Genomic DNA, 16,685 nt, shown 5'->3' with positions numbered 1-16,685 from the left:
ACTTAGCTCTCCACAAGCTGAACTGCTAAGAAAGACTTTATTAAGAAGGCCGGGAGTGGGGATGGCAAGGAGCCTGGAGACGGACACACTGGTACCAGGGGTTACAAACAGTAAGAAACACTTTATTATAACTTTACAACATATAAATAGCTTGGGGCAAATCTGTGCTTTCTGGCAGCTGGGCGGGCGTCAAGTCTCGTCCCCTGCAGGCTCCTGCCTTCCTTCACATTGCACTGTTCGTTGGGTGGCTCTGGCCCCGGGGCCCGGTGGTGGGGGTTGGAGAAAAGGCCGGGTGGCCCCGTCCCACTCTCCGGCTCCTGCGGTGGCCTACGCCTGTCATCTGCTCGGGTTGCGGCTGGTGTGGAAGGACCGCTCCTCAGGGGTCAGGCCAGCAAAGAAGGGGTGCAGCAGGGCCTCCGCCAGTGTGATGCGCTGGGCAGGGTCAAATTCTAACATCCTCCTCATCAGGTCAAACAGCTGCACGTGCTCCAAGGAGTCCTGGAGCATGTAACTCTGCTCAGGGACACAAGGCGCCTCAGTGTGACGGCAGGCTCGTGGGAAGCCTTGCTGCACGGGTTGAGGCGGCAGTGCCGCCTCCCTGGAGGACTACTTTGCCCTCCTGACAGCAAGCGGCTCCTTTCTTTTCACGCCTGTGTAGAGCGTTTGGCGCGGTGCCTCTGCCCCCGCATGCAAAGTCCTGACAGGTGGGTAGAGATCACCTCTGCAGAATTCACGGGTCCGAGCACCGAATGCCGTTGATAGAGGCTTCCGGGCCATGTCTAGGTCCTCCCTCCCCCTCAGCCCCGCCTAGTTCTTCCCAAAACTGAGAGGAGAGAGGGCAGGAGGCAGCAGGTCTCTGACATCTGGCTCTTCTGGTGGTTCCCCAATTACATCCAGAGCCACCCTGTGGGGAGGGGCCCCTCGGCCAGCCCCCGGCAGCCTTTAGCTGCCCGGCCTGTCTCTGCTGTGTCTGCCCAGGGCCTGGGGTCTCCTCGGCAGGAGTTGAGCTGGGGGAAGCCAGGAACTGACCTTCAGAGGTTTGCAGTTCTCCTTCACATACCGGCCATCAGAGCTGTTCTCATCCCAAACCAGGCCCCCTTTGTAGAAATACTTCTGTTTCCTGAAAGTGAAAGAAAAGAAGGGGTTGATGTGGCAGGGCGACAAGTCATGGGTGGAGGTCGCAGAAGACAGTGGCAGTCGGGAGTGGCCGCGAAGCGAGGTGCAGGATCCTAGCTGGCCTGACCGAGCAGGGCGGGAATGTGTGCGCGGGTGGTTTCCCAGGTCACGCAGTGTGGTGCTCGGGAGGGAAGGCTGCTAGGAGTCTGGGGGAGCCACGACGTCCCAGGAAGACTGGCCAGTGGCCTACGGCCAGCCCGGAGGCTGCCACCAGGGCCTTACCTGGTGCGGTGGATCATGTGTGACGGGATGGGCCCTAGGATCTTCTCCATCATCACCAAGTGTTCACGGTTTTCATGGGTCTGTTGGGGTTTCGGGAATAGAGCAAGCAAGGCTCAGTGCGAGCCTCAGCCCCTCACAGGAGGTAAGGGACGGACCAAAAAAAAAAAGATGGGCAAGTGTCTTCTTGCCCCCCGAGATGGGAACCCATCAGTGAGCAGTAGTCCTGGCCTCTGACCCGGTGGCAGCCGCCAGCCCCTTCTCTCAGGGTCAAGTTCGTGCCCCAGGGCCTCTCAGACCCGTCCATCAGCGAGCACCTGTCTCCAGTTCCCTTGCTCACTCCTCCCGGAACGTGCCCTGCCCTTCTCTGCACCCTCACACAGGCTGTGCCCCCCCGCCCCGTCCTCCATCTGGAGGCCAAGCGCTCCACTACGCCGACCTCAGGAGCCCGGGCATCCCACCTGTGCCGATGGGTGGGTGGTCGCAGGGCTGCCCAACCCAGCCCCTGCAGCCTGCCCAAGCAGGGCCCACGTGCTGCACCAGGGGGGGGGCCTCACCTGAAAGAGCGTGAAGCCCCGGTAGTACTCAAAGAGAATGCAGCCGATGCTCCAGACGTCACAGGGCTGTGCCCAGCCCAGCTCTGAAAGCCAGCGTGGGGAGAGAACAGGAGACTCCGGTCACAGGTCAGCTGCCCTCCGGCTGGCAGGACTCTTGCCCAAACCCAGAGAAGACCCTTTCCCGGTGAGGTCCAGTCAGCGCCCACAGGGACACAGGCCGCTGGTGGCGGGCACCTCCCTGCCTCCAGTCCTAACCCTCCCAACAAGCCTCCGCGTGGTCAGAGTTGGGGCCACACGGTCACTCACCAAGAATCACCTCAGGTGGGCGATAGTGACGGGTGGCCACGATGGTCGTGTGGTGCTCGTGGTCAAAGGTAGCACTGCCGAAGTCAGCCACTCGGATGCTGGTGTTCTTCACCGACTTCTCCTCGCAGCTCTGAGGCAAGGGAGTCGGGTCAGGAGTCTGACCAGCGGGTGACCCACCCCAGAGCAGGTCTTGCCTCTCCCGACCCGTACCTTGTGCTCATTGTAGAGGGTTTCAAACTCCGAATTCACAAACAAGATGTTCTCTGGCTTCAAGTCTGTGTGGGTCAGTTGGTTTTCGTGTAGAACTGGGGAGGCAAGGGCGGAAGGAGCCGGGCCTTGAGAACCTGGCTGCCCTCGGGCCCCCGCCAGCCGCAGACCAGGCCGGCCGGGCTTCCCTGACTTCTCTGTGCTTGCGGCCCTGCCTGGCTCCGAGTCTTCACCAGAGGGGCAGGCACGGACACCCTCCCTTTAGAGAACCTCCCTCCACCTCCTGGGTGGAGGCCCGGCCTCCTCGGCCCGTCTCCCCGAAGCTGCAGCGTCAGCTGGTGGGGGGGGGCTTCTCTCCCCAGCACCAGCTGCGGTACTGGCGGCGGGCCAGGGGCAAATTGGGAAAAAGTCACTAAGTATCAAGATGACAGAGACAGAACACTCCAGCAACCACCCCAGGGCCGGCCCTGGAGCTGCTCCTCAGCCCGGGGGAGACATCCACCTCTTTCCTCCAGCCCCCGCCCCACCAGTGGTGGCACCTGCCACTTCGTGCTCCTGTCTCCTCCCCGACATCACGTGCCAGGTCCCCTCGGCCAGCTCGGGTGTGCGTCCTGTGCCCTCTGCCTGAGCCGACCCCGTGCAGCCTAGCTCTGAGGCCCGCCCTCCACCTGTGCAGGAGCCCGGCCCGTGCCGACCACCACGTCCTGCAGCGTGGTGTGCGTGGGGCCTACGAGTCGGGCCGCGGCCTTTCCATCCTCCACAGGCATGAGCGGGGCCTAGTGGCTGGGCTGGTTCTGGAGCTGCGCCCCCTTCTGCCTGAGAGCCCAGGGCATGGGAGGGCTCAGGAGCCCCCTACCCCAGAGTCCTACCCGAAGGCCTTTCAGCCCTCGGGGCCCCGCAGGTCGGCTGGCGGGCGCACGTGGCTGGCGCGTGGAGCGTGGACGCTTACATCTGAGGGCGTGGCAGAGCTGGTAGGCCATGTGGCGGACGTGCGGCAGGGGGTAAGGCTGGAAGTTGTTCTCCTTCAGGAACTCGAAGGTGTTCTTGCCCAGGAGCTCGAAGGCGATGCACATGTGACCGTGGAAGTTGAACCAGTCCGACATCAAGACACACAGGCTGGAGGAGAATGGTGCGCGGGGCTCAGCCTCGGTGGCGCTGGCTCCCCGGCCCTCGCTCAAGCTGGTCGCTGCCCCTGGGGCAGCTATGGGCGGGGGGGTCTGACTCGAGCTGTCCTGCCCCAGCCACCATCCCCGCACCTCAGGAAGAGATGGAATGGCGCATCCCTTCTCCAGCCCCCCTGAGCTTCCCGAGTCTGCAGGAAAGGGACTACCCAGCGTGCGTGTGCCAGAGTGGCTCTTGGCTCTCCTTTGGAGCTCTCTGACCATGTGGGGGCCCAACAGTTTGGGGGCGCATCTTGCCTGACCCCTGCCGTGACCCACGGGCCCCTATTTATGGAAGCGGGCCTGGGAGGCCTGCCTCAGTGCACAGGATGGATGGGGGGACCTGGATGGCAACCCCAAGCTCCACCAGCAGGACTCGCTGGCCCAGCTGCCCCGGCTCCATGGGTAGGGAGAGGACACAGCTGGGGGGGTCCAGGCCACAGGGCTGAGGACGCCATCCCCACTGGAAGCTTCCCCCTTGTTCCCTCCTGACACTCACAATTTGTTCTCTTTGTCCTTCTCCTTGATTTTTTTGAGAACGTTGATTTCTAGCCGGGCGGCCTCTCGGTACTTGCCCACGTTGCGGATGATCTTCAGGGCAACCTGAGACTTCCCTCTGGGAGCCGGGAAGGAAGCAGGGGTTCTCACGAGAAGGTCCCTAGCCCCTCCCCCCACCCTCCACCCCAATCCGGCAACTGCTGGCAAACAGCTTTCACAGCTTTCGGGACGGGACTCCAGGAACAGGACCCGCTCAGAAGAGCGCAGACACCCGACACCCGGCCTGCCCGCAGGCAACGCCACACCTCGCTCTCCCAGCAGCAAGGTCCCCTGGCGTCTGTTAGTCCCTGCTAGCCTGGGCTTATCCGATGGCAGCCACCTCGGGCTCCCAGAGGAGAGCGAGAGTGGAGTAGAGGCCTAGCCCGCTCGGTGACCCAGCCTGTATGTAGGCCAGTCACCCTGACCTGGCCAGGCCACCCCAGCCACAACCTCCTTGCGGCACCCCTTGACCTTCCTAAGTGCCTCTCCATGGCTGGGCAAACAGCTCCCCCTGGAGTGGGGGTTCCAGGATGGGATGAAGCCTTGGCCAGAGGGTAAGGGTGCCAGCAGCAGGGTCCTCTCACCGCAAGTCCCCGGGGCCCTTTGCTACACTCCAGCCCCCACCCCAGCCTGCCTACCAACCAGCCACAGCATTTACCCGAGACCACAGAGCGCCAGGAGGCCTCTTCAGTGTCTAGTGAGGACTTTTAAGAATTCCTGCTCCGGGCGTCCCAGCCCCAGCCCCGCCCGGCAGGCCACCGCAGAATGCCAGCAGAGCAGGGGACGACAGCTATCCGTAAGGGACACCCCGGTTTCAGAAGCCCATGGGGAACCAGAGTGAGACAGCTCTGGCTCATAAGGACGTGGCCCCCTGAGGCCTCTGGAAGGCTGGCCCTGGTGCCTAAGAGAAGGCTCACAGGTCCCAGGGCAGAGGCATCTTCTGGAGAACACACTGGTTTTCTCTCCCTATCCCATTTCCCCAGATCCTGAGGGTAGGCAAAGGCCACTTGCTGCAGGCTCCTAGAGCAGGATCCCTCAATGGCAGTCTGATGCTCAACACCGGGAGCGCATCACGTCCCCAGGCAGCCACTGCCAGGGTTCCATGGCTCGGAGGATCCCCCCTTTCCTCTCCGGAAGAATTTACCTCCTCCTCACAACCCCACAGCCAATTCCCTTTGGACCCCCCAGGAACTCCGGGAGCCTTGTGCCTGCCCCTTAGTGACTTCAGACTCTTACCTCCCCTCTATCTACTCAGGGTGGCACAGCCCAGAGAGCTTAGCTGCCCCCATGTGCCCAGCTCGCAGATCTGGCACGTATCTGGTCACAGTATGGCCTACGTGTCCCTATGCCCTCTGGTTCCAGTCCTAACCTGGGCCCACTGGGTCTGAGGGGTTTGTAAACTGGAACTGGGAGCCCAGGAGATTTCCTGTTAGTCGCTGTCACCACCTTATGTGGAGGCCACAGGGCGGCCGTCCTTTCTGAGCCCCGTCTGGGGGTACTCAGCACCACCACTCGACAATCGGGGGATATAGGTAAACCCTGAGCCTCTCTCTTCACCTCTACTACAGCGGAAAGGTCACAACAGGCAGCGTGCAGCTCCAATGAGACAGCACGGTCACACGCGCTTGGGAGCCAGAGCACCAAACCAATGACATTGCCATTAAGGGAGGGAGACGGGGCGCCCAGGAGGCGGTCTCCCAGACTAAGGTGGAGGGGCATGAAATCTGGAAGGCAGCAAGGTTCCCCAGAGGTCCCCAAACACACACAGGTATCACCCCGTTCCACCCAAACACATTCAGAGGACCCACGGTCAACGCTGGCCACCCCGAGGCGGCAGTGGCCGCAAGGTGAGAGCCCAAGTCTTGTTTCTCCCAATAGGGACGGGCCCAGCCTCTCAGGCAGGCCCCAGAGGGCGGGCTCGCGCTTGCTCTCGGCCCAGCAGTGTCCTCAGGCCCCGCAGGGACGGCAGGAAGCCGACCCCGACCACAGAAGAGCCAGGGCCCCAGCCCCGTGCAGATGTCACGGCCACCACAGCAGCGCCCCTGGGCGGGGATGCCGCGTGCCTGTGGAGCCCCGGAACTTCTCCCCATTCCAGGGGAGCAGCAGAAGCCCGACACGCGCGGGCCAGCACCCTGCTATGGCGCCGCCCTTCGGAAAGCACACGGGGGCTCGGACTGCCGCCACCCTCAGGAACCGCAGGCTAGCTCTTCCAGGACGACCGCTCACCTGGCGTGGTCCAAGCACTCCACCACTTTGCCGAACGTGCCTTCGCCCAGGTTCCCCACGATCTCATCTAGGAGAGAAAAGAAGCAGGGCATGAGGGCCTGGAGGGCAGAGGGCCGGCAGCTCCTGCAAGTTCACAGCATTCAAATTCTCAAAAACAAAAAAGGTTTGTCTCTCACTGCTACACTCTTAAAAACAGAAGTTGCTAGCGTCTGTGTCATTCAGGCAATTACTGGTGGCCCCGCAAAGGCGCCACGCGCACTAGAGGCCCCTCCGGGCAGGAGAGGTCTCGTCTAACAAGGGGGTAGAAAGTAGAGAGGTAAAGTTTTACGAAAGGTGGCTGTACATCGCTCTTGGAGCCAATCGCCGATCCGGCACACCAGGTGGCCCTCCTTGTCATCTTCCACACTCCGGCTGCTGCGCTTACTGCTCTGTTGGCTTCTCTGCATGCACCGCCCCCCGAAACGCCATCCGACCAATCGCATGGTAGGCGGTTCCGATTGACAGATTGAGGTGTCAGTCAAAGGCAGAGGTGGAGACGGTGAGGAGCCGGTGGGTTGGTTGGTTGGATTTTCCAGATCCCAGCATTTCATAAGGCACACAGCATATATAACGATAGGGATATTGCAAGGGACACGTCAAGACACAAACTGACTTCAAAAACAGAAAAGTAAAAACAGCTACAGGTATGTAAAGAAAACTCGGACATTATCTAAGAGAAGGGCGCCGCCAACGCTCAGAAAGACCACCAGCCTCTGCTGCGGAGGGGCCAGGCCACGCGCAGAGCCACGGTCCCAACTCCCTTCTCGCCGAGTGTCCCCCTCCCGGGCCCTCCCGTGATGGATCCAGCCGGGGTGAAGACGCAGTGAGAACGGCGCAAGAAGGTGGCCGGCTCAGCCCAGGCCCGATCGTCCGGAATGGTCAGAGGCCGCTCTGGCTTCCACCGCAGAACGCCCAGCCTGTCGCTGCCTGCCTCCGCTCGCACACGCAGCCCTGCACATGCCCGACAGCTGCCACACAGAGCCAAGCTGCTACCTGCCCCCGACGGCATCCGTGGCCAGACTTCACATCGCCACCAGCAACGGCCTTCCGTCGGCAGCCCTCGTGCCACCGGCCTCGAGCAGGGAAGGAGCCCGGGATCCTCTGGGCCGGTCGCCCTCCTACCACGATGGCCCACACAGGCCCCACACCAGCTCCTGCCCTGGCCTTGGCACTCACCATACTCACAAGCCAGGCCATCCTGAGCCTCGTGATGACACGGGGCACCAAAAAGAGAAGCAGCAGAGCTGCAGACCTGCACCGCCATCCTGCAGCAGAACGTGGCAATGTGCACAGAGGCCACTGGGCCACGCGGGCTGCCCGCGGTCAACTCTCAACCCGTGGCCACTCAAGGAAGTCACAGGAAAGCTGAGCAGAAGAGATGCCTGGCCCCTGCACCGGTTGCACCACTACTCCTCGGGGGGCCTCCTGGCCGGCGGGAGGGAAGAGGGATGGGGAGGAGAAGAGAAGACAGCACATAACCTGACAGACACACAAGTGGCCTTCCTCGCAGGGGCCCGAGGGCCGTGTGCACTCCCGGGCTCGGCAGAGATCTAGATGACCTGGGCGCTACCACCACTGGCAGGCCCTGCTCCTGGCAGGTGGCCCGCAACTGGACAAGGCCTGGGCCGCAGGCCGCTCAGCCGCCTGGTCAGGTGGCCCGTCGTATGGGCAGCACGTCCTCCTGGTCTCAACCGCCCCTCCCGGGAAGAGGCGAGGCTGAAGAGGGCCTGGCTGCAGGTCAGAGGGCAACTCGCAGTCTGAGCTGCCAGGCAGACCTCCCTACCCGTGTGCGCTCCAGCCTTCAGGCCCCCGGGAAGGGGTGTGGAGAAGAGAGACCTCGGAGGTGGGTGCTGTCCATACCCGAGAGAGCTCGTTGTGTGTGGGCCACGCCGGGGTGGGGAAGGACCAGGCCGCGCAGCTCCAAACCACATACCAGCAGCCCTATCAGGTTCCCTAAGTGTCCCTGGCCACTCGCACCACGTGGCCTGTGCCCAGAGCAGCGTGTAGACAGAGACAGGCCGGGGGCCAGCCAGCGCCGGAACCAGAGCCCCCCGCTGCCACTGCCGACGGGCCAGCAGACGGAGCGGCCGGGCCTCCTACTCAGCCCTGCACCTGGACCAGACGACACAGACACACACACATGAACGCACACCCGATGCGCGTGCGTGGGGCTGGCAGTACTCACCCGGACCAGCCAGCCTGAGAGAAGGCTAGAGAGACAGGAGGCCTTTAAGCCCCAGCCAGCACACTCTGGCCACCACTCACCGAGGAGGCGCTGCTACAAGACCTGGTGCGGCGTTTGTGGCAGTGGTGGGCGTGCTTGCGTGTCCGGTACGGCTCCCTCTCTCGGGACCTCCGACGATGGTGGGAACGTGAAGATCCATAGCAGTCCTCTCCAAAGGATGGGCTCCGCTCTTCACACCGGTACGTGTCACTGTCACGGCGCTCCCGGTATCTCCTCTGGTAGGGCAGGCGGTCGTGGCTGCCAGAGGGAGACGGGAACACTGGTAAGATGGGAGCTTTCCTCCCACGGGCCCGGGGTTTGCTTCTGGGCAAAAGATGTGTGGTGAGGCTCCCAAAAAGAGCTCACAAGGCTTGGAGCAGAGGCATGTAGACCTGGGGGGAGGGGAGGGCGTGTGCATGAGGCCCAACGCTGCCGGCAGGAGGCAGAGCTCCGGGGAAGGTGAGTGGCATGAAGGGCCTCGGGGGTCCCCACGCCCACTGAGACAGGACCAGGGACCCAGCTCTGGAAGGGATGGAGGCTACGTTCTTAACCCCACTGAGGGAAGCTCAGAAGCCAGCAGGGGACATGCTGGCCTAGAAAATGGGGAACACGTCTGGGAAGGAAGGCTCAAGGACAGGGAAACGGGCAGCAGGACAGCAGTGAGCCCCAGGCCCAGGAACACAGCTGAGATGGGGGGCGTGTGTGGCGGGGGACAGGGGCAGAGGCGGCCGGCCCCAAAGCAGCCTCCAGGCTGTCTCCCCAGCCCGCCGAGGGATGGGGCCCCTTCCTCCCACCTAGGCCCCTGTCACCTTCTGGACCGAGATCTCCGGGGCGGAGGCTCCCTTCGAGACGGGTACCGCAGTCTCCCTTCGTGCTCCCGACTGTAAGACCTCCTCCTCTTCCATCGGTAGCTCAGGTACGGGTCTGGCTCAGGGGAGCGGTATCGCTTACAGTGATGCATCTAGGCCACGAGAAAGAGAGCCCTGCTCAGTGGGCAGCAAGGTGTGGGGCTGCTCGGCCGAGGCGCTCCTGGAGAAGAGGCCCATTGTTGTGTTTGGGGGCAGCCCCTCCCAGGGGTTTATGAAGCCAAAAAGAGCTCTGAGGTCACACTGGTCAGACAGCACACAACGGGCAACACCCTTCTCTGCCAGCGAACAAACAGCTGCCTCCCCAGCGCAGCATCGCGGGCCTGGGGGCCTGAGTGCCCGGGGACACCCGGAGGACCGGCACAGGTGCCGAGACAGAAGGGGGGCTGGGGAGCACCTCCCCGGCGACCAAGGCCAAGGGGAGGAGAGCCTCCCGTCGGTGCGGCTCTAAGAAGGGACTGGTCTGTCAAGCCAGAGGCCAGAGTCACAGGCCGGTTGGCAGGGAGCCAACACTCGGGAGCAAAGGGTGAAAGCCCTCAAGTCTGAGGCCAAGTTGCCTGGCCGAGGCCTTGAACTGGACCTCACTCAAGGGAGCAAAGACCACATGTCAGTGTGAGGAGCCACGGGCAGAAACGAGACCTGCCCTTGGAGCAGGCGACGCAAAGGGTCTCACAAACCGGCCCTAGCCCGCGCCGACTGGGGGCCGTCCAGCCCCTGCTACTCCGTACTCCGTCTCAGCACTGGTAAACCGACGCCAGCATCCTCAGAGCCCAAGACCCCCTGGAACCCTCTGACCCGCTGCGGTGCCGCGGCAGGCCGTGCCTTGCCTCTCTGGACGTGCCCCTTGTCTAGACGCCCTGCTCCTGTCCCCTCTCCTGTGCTCCTCTCGGGAGCAGCCGGGGGCGCTGAGCGTGTGGCAAGCTTGTGCGCTTGGAGGCAGGCCAAAAGGGCCCTTACCTCGCCATCCCTGTTCAGTGGGACTTAGACCTGCCACAGAAGATCGCCAGGCTGGATCAGACAGCAGCTGAGGAAGACGGCTGTGAGGCCAACTCCCTGTTCCACCCACACCCAAAACCTAGCCCTGCCTGCGTCGGGAGGCTGGGCCAGAGACTGTCGCCGGCCTTCCTCCCAACCCCTTCCTGGGCCTTAGCCAACCTCCAGTGGTGGTCAGTCCCAGGCTTGCCTGGTCAAGCACATTTGGACAAAGCCACCAGAGCTGCCCCATCTCATGAGAAGGGTCTGAACAAGCTCCTCGTGGGTGAGCAGGGCAACCAGGCGTGTCTGACTAAATCCCTGGGAACTTCTCCAGGACCCTGAGAAAATCGCTGCTTTCGTCTCCCCACCAGCAGGCTCTTCCCCTATCTACCTGGAGGCCCAGGCCCCAGCAACCCCTGGAGGTAAACACTATGTGAAATCACCAACAACTCCCCAAGAGCTTAAATTGCTTTTCTGTTTTGATGACCAGCTGACTAATGTTTCACTGTTTTCCTGCAATTACCCTAGGCCAGGCGCCCAAGTTATGGGGTGAGGGCAGGATCTCACGTCTCCCTGAGTGACGTGGAGCATGCTCTGGTGGCCAGGCGGACAGAAGCACCAGAGCTGGAGGACGCGATCCTCCACACCTGCGCCCCGTGGTTACTTTTGGCTGATGCTGCCCCAGCGCTGCGACCTCAAACCTCACCCCCAAGACTGCCTCCTGGGACCTGGAGGATTCGTGTGTCCACCCATGTTCACCACAGTGAACCGAACACAAGTTCAGATCTGCCGGAATCCCAACACTGCCCCTGCCAGCTGTGCGCCTGCCGTCGGGCAAGCTATTCAACTACCCTGACCTTCGACTTCCTCTGGCAACGAGGGAACAGCCATCCCTCCTGGGGCTCTGCGAGGATTTAATTATGCCACTTCGACAATACCTGCTTTTATGTCAAATGGCTTTACTGAAGTCAGCCTTTCATTAGCAAGATTAAAAAAGATTCCAGGTAACACCTCCGAGTCTATGTTAGGACAGAAACAATATATTTTTTAAGCCTCTTCCAAGAGGAGAAAGAGCCCTGGGTAGAAAAACCCCAACTAAATCCTAGTGCTGCCACTCTGTGGCCTCGGGACCTGACACAAGTCACGCTAGGCCTTGGTCACCACACCTGAACCCTGGAGACAACGCCGGCCGGCCCACCTGGCAGGAGGTGACAAGGAGGAGCGCTCCCCGCACCGCACAAGGGATCCAGGGCAGGTGGCCTCTCCTTCAACGCATGCTAGACCCAAGCGCTGGGAGCAAGATGCCCCCGTCTACCGTCCTCATCCACGACCTCGGATGCTCTGAGACCCCAGCAAGCCGGCTACTTAGGGGTCACAGTCAGGTCCAGGAGGCTCTGCTCTTGCAGCGAAGAGGGAGACCACGTAAAGGAAGCCAGGCCGGGCTGGCAAGCGGAGCAGCGGCGGGCGCCTCTGCGCTCCCGGGCCCGCCGCACCAGCGCCCCGGTTGCTTCTGGCCGCCGCCGCCGCACCGCCGCGGCCTCAAACCCGCCGCCTTCCGAGCCGCTGCCACCGAGGGAAACGCTCCTCCTTTTCAAGGGCACGGAGGAGGGAAGCTGGAAGGCCGCCAGCCCCGCCTCGACGGGGGCCCGGCGCAGGCAGCTCCCTCCCCGGCTCCGCAACGGGGCGCCCGCGCCCGGAACCAGCGCGCCCCGAGCCCCCGAGCGCCCCGGCCCGGCCCCTCCCCCGGCCGGAGCGGCTCCCCCCGCGGCTCCCCCGGCGGCTGCATCCGCGGCTCCCCCCGCCGCCGGGCCCCGCTCGCGTCCCTTCCTGGCGCCCCTGCGGCCCCGGGCCCCGGGCCCCTTCCCCGTAACCGCCGCACCGGGCGGGGGGCCGGCCTCAACCGCGATCCAACTCCGGGCGGCGCGGGGAGGAGCCTGCAGGCCTCGCGCAGGGGCCGCGGGAGGGTCCGAGGCCCGCGCAGGCCCCGGGGGGACCCCGCTCCCGGCCGCCCGGCGCTCAGACGCCGCGGCCCGACACCCGCACCGGCTCCGCGGGGCCCGGAGGTCGCGGTCTGCGGCGGCCGCCCCTCCGGAGAAGCCGCGGGTCAGGGGTGAGAGGTCGGGGCCGCGGCCAGGGGCGGGCCGAGGAGGAGGAGGAGGAGGGGCCGGGACCCACCCGGGGCCAGAGGCCCGCGCCCGGCGCGCCCGCCTCACCCCCCGCCGCCGCCGCGGGCCCGCACTCACCGTGGCCCAGGATCCGGCTGCGGCTAGGCCCCACTCCCCGCTCCGAGCGCCTCTTCCGCTTCCGGCTCGGCCTCCGCCGCGCGGCCCCGCCCCTCGCGTGACGCGGCGCTCGGCGGGCCCCGCCCGGCGGCCCGGCCTCTCTAGCCCGTCCGTCGGAGGCTCTGGGGGGCGGGGACGGGCCTCTCTAGCCCTTCTCTCGGAGGCTCTGGGGGACCGGCCTCTCTAGCCCGTCCCTCGAAGGCTCGGAGGAACCGGCCTCTCTAGTCCATCCCTCGAGGCTCGGGGGGCGGGGACCGGCCTCTCTAGCCCGTCCCTCGGAGGCTCTGGCGGGGGGAACCGGCCTCTCTAGCCCGTCCCTCGGAGGCTCTGGGGGACCGGCCCCGCCGCCGTGCGCACTGGTTCCGGGGGACCGAGAGGCCGCCCCTGGCCGCGGTCCGCCGTCCGCGTGTCGCGACGCACGTAGGCCCCGAGCCTCGACCGGGGAGCCGGCCCGGCGGCGGGCGCTGGGGGCCGGGAGGTGGGGCCCGCCGCGGAGCCCACCCCGCCCCGCCCCGCCCCGCCCGGTTTCGCGGCGGCCCCGGGCCCGAGGGCGCGGACCGGCCCGGCTCTGCGTGTGCCGCGGCACCGGGTGCGGCGGGGCCCGGGTTCAGGAGGCCGCGGCCGGGCCCTCGACGCCCCCCGTGCCCAGGCCGCGCGGTCGGCCCCGCCGTGAGAGCCTCTTTGCTACGGGGGATGAAGCGTCGCGGGTGCGGGCGAAGGCGGAGTGGGGGGACGTGGCGGGGCGAAGCGCACGGCCCCTCCCGCAGGACGGGCTCCAGCAGCGCCTCTGCGGCCCGCGCCCACCAAGCCTTCTCTGGGTGCGAGAGTGCGGCCTGGCTCAGGGGCTGCGGCGGGACCCGCAGCGGCTCCCGCCCCCGGCTCGGCCCCTGCCTGCCGGGCTGCAGCTCCCGGCCTCCCGCCCCGCCCCCTCGACTCTCCACGGCCGCCTTTGCCTTCCCTGGGCAGTGAATTCCCCTTTGAGCCTGGGCGCGGGGAGCCCGGGAAGCCTCCGTGGGCGCTGCAGGGACAGCCAGGCCCCCTCCCCGTGTCCGGGCCCTGGGCGCTGTGCCTTCGTCCGCTCCGGCTGCACCGGCTCCACCCGGCCGCCGCCACCCGCAGCAAGCAGGCAGGTGCGGGTTCCCAGTAAGCGCTGGGGGCCGTCCTTGGGGCCCGCCTGGTTTTAGCGGGAAGACCGGGCCCACAGCCGTGGTGCAGTGGGTGCTGCCCGCCCCCCCTCCCCGGTGCCAGGGGCCGTCGTCAGGCCCTGCAAGGTGCTGAAACGTGGAGAGAGCGCGGAGGGGCTGCAAGGATGTGGCCTGGCGTCTGGGTGACAGCAGGGAGAGGGCTGGCGGGTGGCGGCGATCCTGAGCCCCAGTCTGGGAACAGGAGCGAGGAGCGAGCAAGTCAGGGGGCGGGGGAGCTCGGCCCGGAGCCTCTCCTCAGTGGGCGCCCTCTCCCGGGCCCACGCAGCTGGGGCAGGGGCCGTGGGCGGAAGGACAGTGGTAGGAACCCGAGGCTCCGGCCCAGAGGCGAAGCGAGGCTGAGCGGTCCCGTTGCCAAGCTGGTGGCTGGTGGCGCCCGGGGCCCCCATCGTACAGCCAAAGCTGTGGAAGCCTGGGGCGTGCCGAGGCGCTAAGCTGGTTTAGGGCCTTCTGACCCCCACGTTAGAGCTAAATCATGGGTCCCGGACACCCGTACTGGGGGGGGCGAGCAGCAGGGCCCAGTTTGCAGCGGTCCCGCTTCCTGACCTGGGGCAACTGGCGTCCCCTGCTGAGCTTCGGTTCCGCTGCCCCAGCCGGGGAGGCCCGATGAGCTTGGTGGTCAGCAAGTGGCCGGGCCAGTCAGCCCCACGGCGCTTGGAAGCCGTTGGACGAGAGATCTGCTTAGTGGGCTCGAGGCTGATGTTGGTTTGAAATCTGAAAACGCTGGGCCCCGGGGCCGCCAGGGTTATAGGGGGCCATCAGGGTTATAGGGGGCCGTCAGGGTTATAGGGGGCCGTCAGGGTTATAGGAGGCCGCCAGGGTTATAGGGGGCCGTCAGGGTTATAGGGGGCCGTCAGGGTTATAGGAGGCCGTCAGGGTTATAGGGGGCCGTCAGGGTTATAGGAGGCCGTCAGGGTTAGGTGCGCGCTCAGCCCCGGGGCCTCGGAGCCGCTGCTCGGAGGGCAGGACTGCCCCACCCCGGGGCGCACACAGAGGCAGAGCCCGTGGCCCTGGAGGCTGCCCCATGTCCCCCTGGCACGCCTGCTCCTGGAGGCCCACCGAAGGGTGCAGGGGCATCGGGGCCGGGTCGAAGCCTGACCACCCCCTTTCCTGGCAGGTGCTCAGCCCAGGAGCCAGCCAGAGGCTGTCAGAAGGACCGTGGGTGTGGCCGGCAGGGGCGGCCGTGCAGGCAGCACAGGTGCTGCAGAGGCGGGATGCGAGCTGGGACTCCGCGGGGCCCTGGGGGGCTCCTGGCCCAGCCGTCTCCCGCCCCCCCCCCTGCAGTCTTCCTTGCTTATCCACAGCCCCGGTACGTCCCCTGAGCTAGCAGGGTCCTCTTCCCAGGCTGAGGGCTCCAGAATGCTCAGGGCTGGGGCCCACATCTGGGTCGTGTTCTCACCAGGAAGAAGGCTTGTCAAGGTCTGGGCTTCCAAAGGAGACAGATGGGAATCAGGTCCCCAGCAGGGCTGCTGTGCTGCATGTCGCCTCCGCGAATGGCGCCCCCTGGAGGTGTGTGGTGCACTACCTGGTGTGACTGGGGGCACCCTGGAGGCAAAGGAAGGGCTGGGGTCCCTGCCTTGGGAGACTTGGAGGGAGCAAGGGAGGTGGCTGGCTTTGGCCCAGTGGACAGAAGGATTCCCTTCAAGGCCCAGTTGCCCCTGGTGAAAGCTACGGTCCCCAGGGGAGAGGAGGGTGAAGGTTCATGCAAGCTGAAGGTCCTAGGGGAGGTACCCAGCACCCGTGCCACATGGGAGGGTGTGGGCAGTGCTACCCTGTGACAGCCTAGTGACCTGGGGGTCTCAGCCCGCAGCTGACCCCTCCTAGAGCTCCTGCTCCCTCCCGTGCCTGGGGTCACCCTGGGGAGCCACCTGGCAGCCTGTCTGCTCCTGCCTCCCAGCCCTTATTCCACGACAGCGTCCCTCGTCCTGTTGCTGGAGCTCCAAAGCCATCAGCGGCCCGTCCGCCTCAGGTCCGGCTGGCAGTGGAGGGCCACACATCTGGGGCCCGTAGCGATAATAGTTGGGCACCCCCTCCGCGCTGTGTCCCTTGTGTGTGAGCCAGGGCACAGGTCCATGCTGGGCTGGCGGCGGGCCCTGGCTGGGCTCATCACAGCAGAGCCAGCCTGTGCGATCGGGGTCCGCAGGCGCGGCTGCGCCCGGGGGCAGGGACGGCCCTCACCAGCGCCCTGGGCAGCACCCCACTCCCGCCCCTGGCCCACCTGGAGCCGGAGAGGCACAGTGGCCAGGGGGCCCAGGGACAGGAGTAGAGGAGGCCAGACCAGGACGCGAAAGACAAGCCAGGGCACCCAGTCCTGGGGCAGATCCTGCTGCTGCGGGCGGGGTGGAGAAGGCGCAGCTGTGTTTGGAGCAGAGGAGCCAACAGCCCCCCCTTGGCCCGGGGCCTCTTCTAAGTGGACGCGGGCACGGCCCTGAACGTGGCCCTGCCTTATACTCTATTCTCTGGCCTTCGTTCTTGGAGCAGCAGCAGGGAAGGAAGAAGGCAAGAAAGAGGCTTCCGTGCAGCCCAGAGAGGGACCCCCTTCCCCCCCCCGCCCCCGCCAAGCATTTGGGAAGTCACCCCCGCTCTTCAGGGCCTGGATGGAGTCTGAGTCCCCACCCAGGCTCAGGACGCAACCTTCCTATAGGAGCAGCTGCTCGTGCTTGCCCAGGTTGCCCAAGAGCCCTGGCAGGGCTGGCCCCACAGGGTGTG

General features: G+C 65.4%; 1 protein-coding gene across 5 annotated transcripts; it reads right to left on the bottom strand.

Annotated features, from left to right (window-relative positions):
- Positions 1–101: 101 nt before the first annotated feature.
- CLK3 (CDC like kinase 3) lies at positions 102–12,877 on the bottom strand. 5 transcript variants are annotated; one of them, XM_072809656.1, is made up of 13 exons: positions 12,736–12,877; positions 9,461–9,612; positions 8,693–8,909; positions 6,732–6,828; positions 6,389–6,455; positions 4,125–4,241; positions 3,415–3,581; positions 2,469–2,563; positions 2,259–2,388; positions 1,953–2,035; positions 1,399–1,478; positions 1,030–1,120; positions 102–513 (listed from the first exon to the last, which is right to left on the bottom strand). In XM_072809656.1, exons 2-13 carry the CDS (start codon positions 9,610–9,612, stop codon positions 337–339), a joined length of 1,473 nt encoding a protein of 490 aa, XP_072665757.1. In that variant the 5' UTR covers positions 12,736–12,877; the 3' UTR covers positions 102–336. The 5 variants fall into 5 exon arrangements, with proteins under 5 accessions (XP_072665757.1, XP_072665755.1, XP_072665754.1 ...); XM_072809654.1 differs by lacking the exon at positions 12,736–12,877 and adding an exon at positions 12,668–12,728; XM_072809653.1 differs by lacking the exon at positions 12,736–12,877 and adding an exon at positions 11,691–11,943.
- Positions 12,878–16,685: the final 3,808 nt, after the last annotated feature.

Source organism: Canis lupus, chromosome 32 (genome assembly GCF_048164855.1).
Source record: "Canis lupus baileyi chromosome 32, mCanLup2.hap1, whole genome shotgun sequence".
In the NCBI taxonomy this organism is placed as follows: Eukaryota; Metazoa; Chordata; class Mammalia; order Carnivora; family Canidae; genus Canis; species Canis lupus.
The sequence above is the reverse complement of the archived record's forward strand: the minus strand, read 5'-3'. Positions and strand labels throughout refer to the sequence as shown.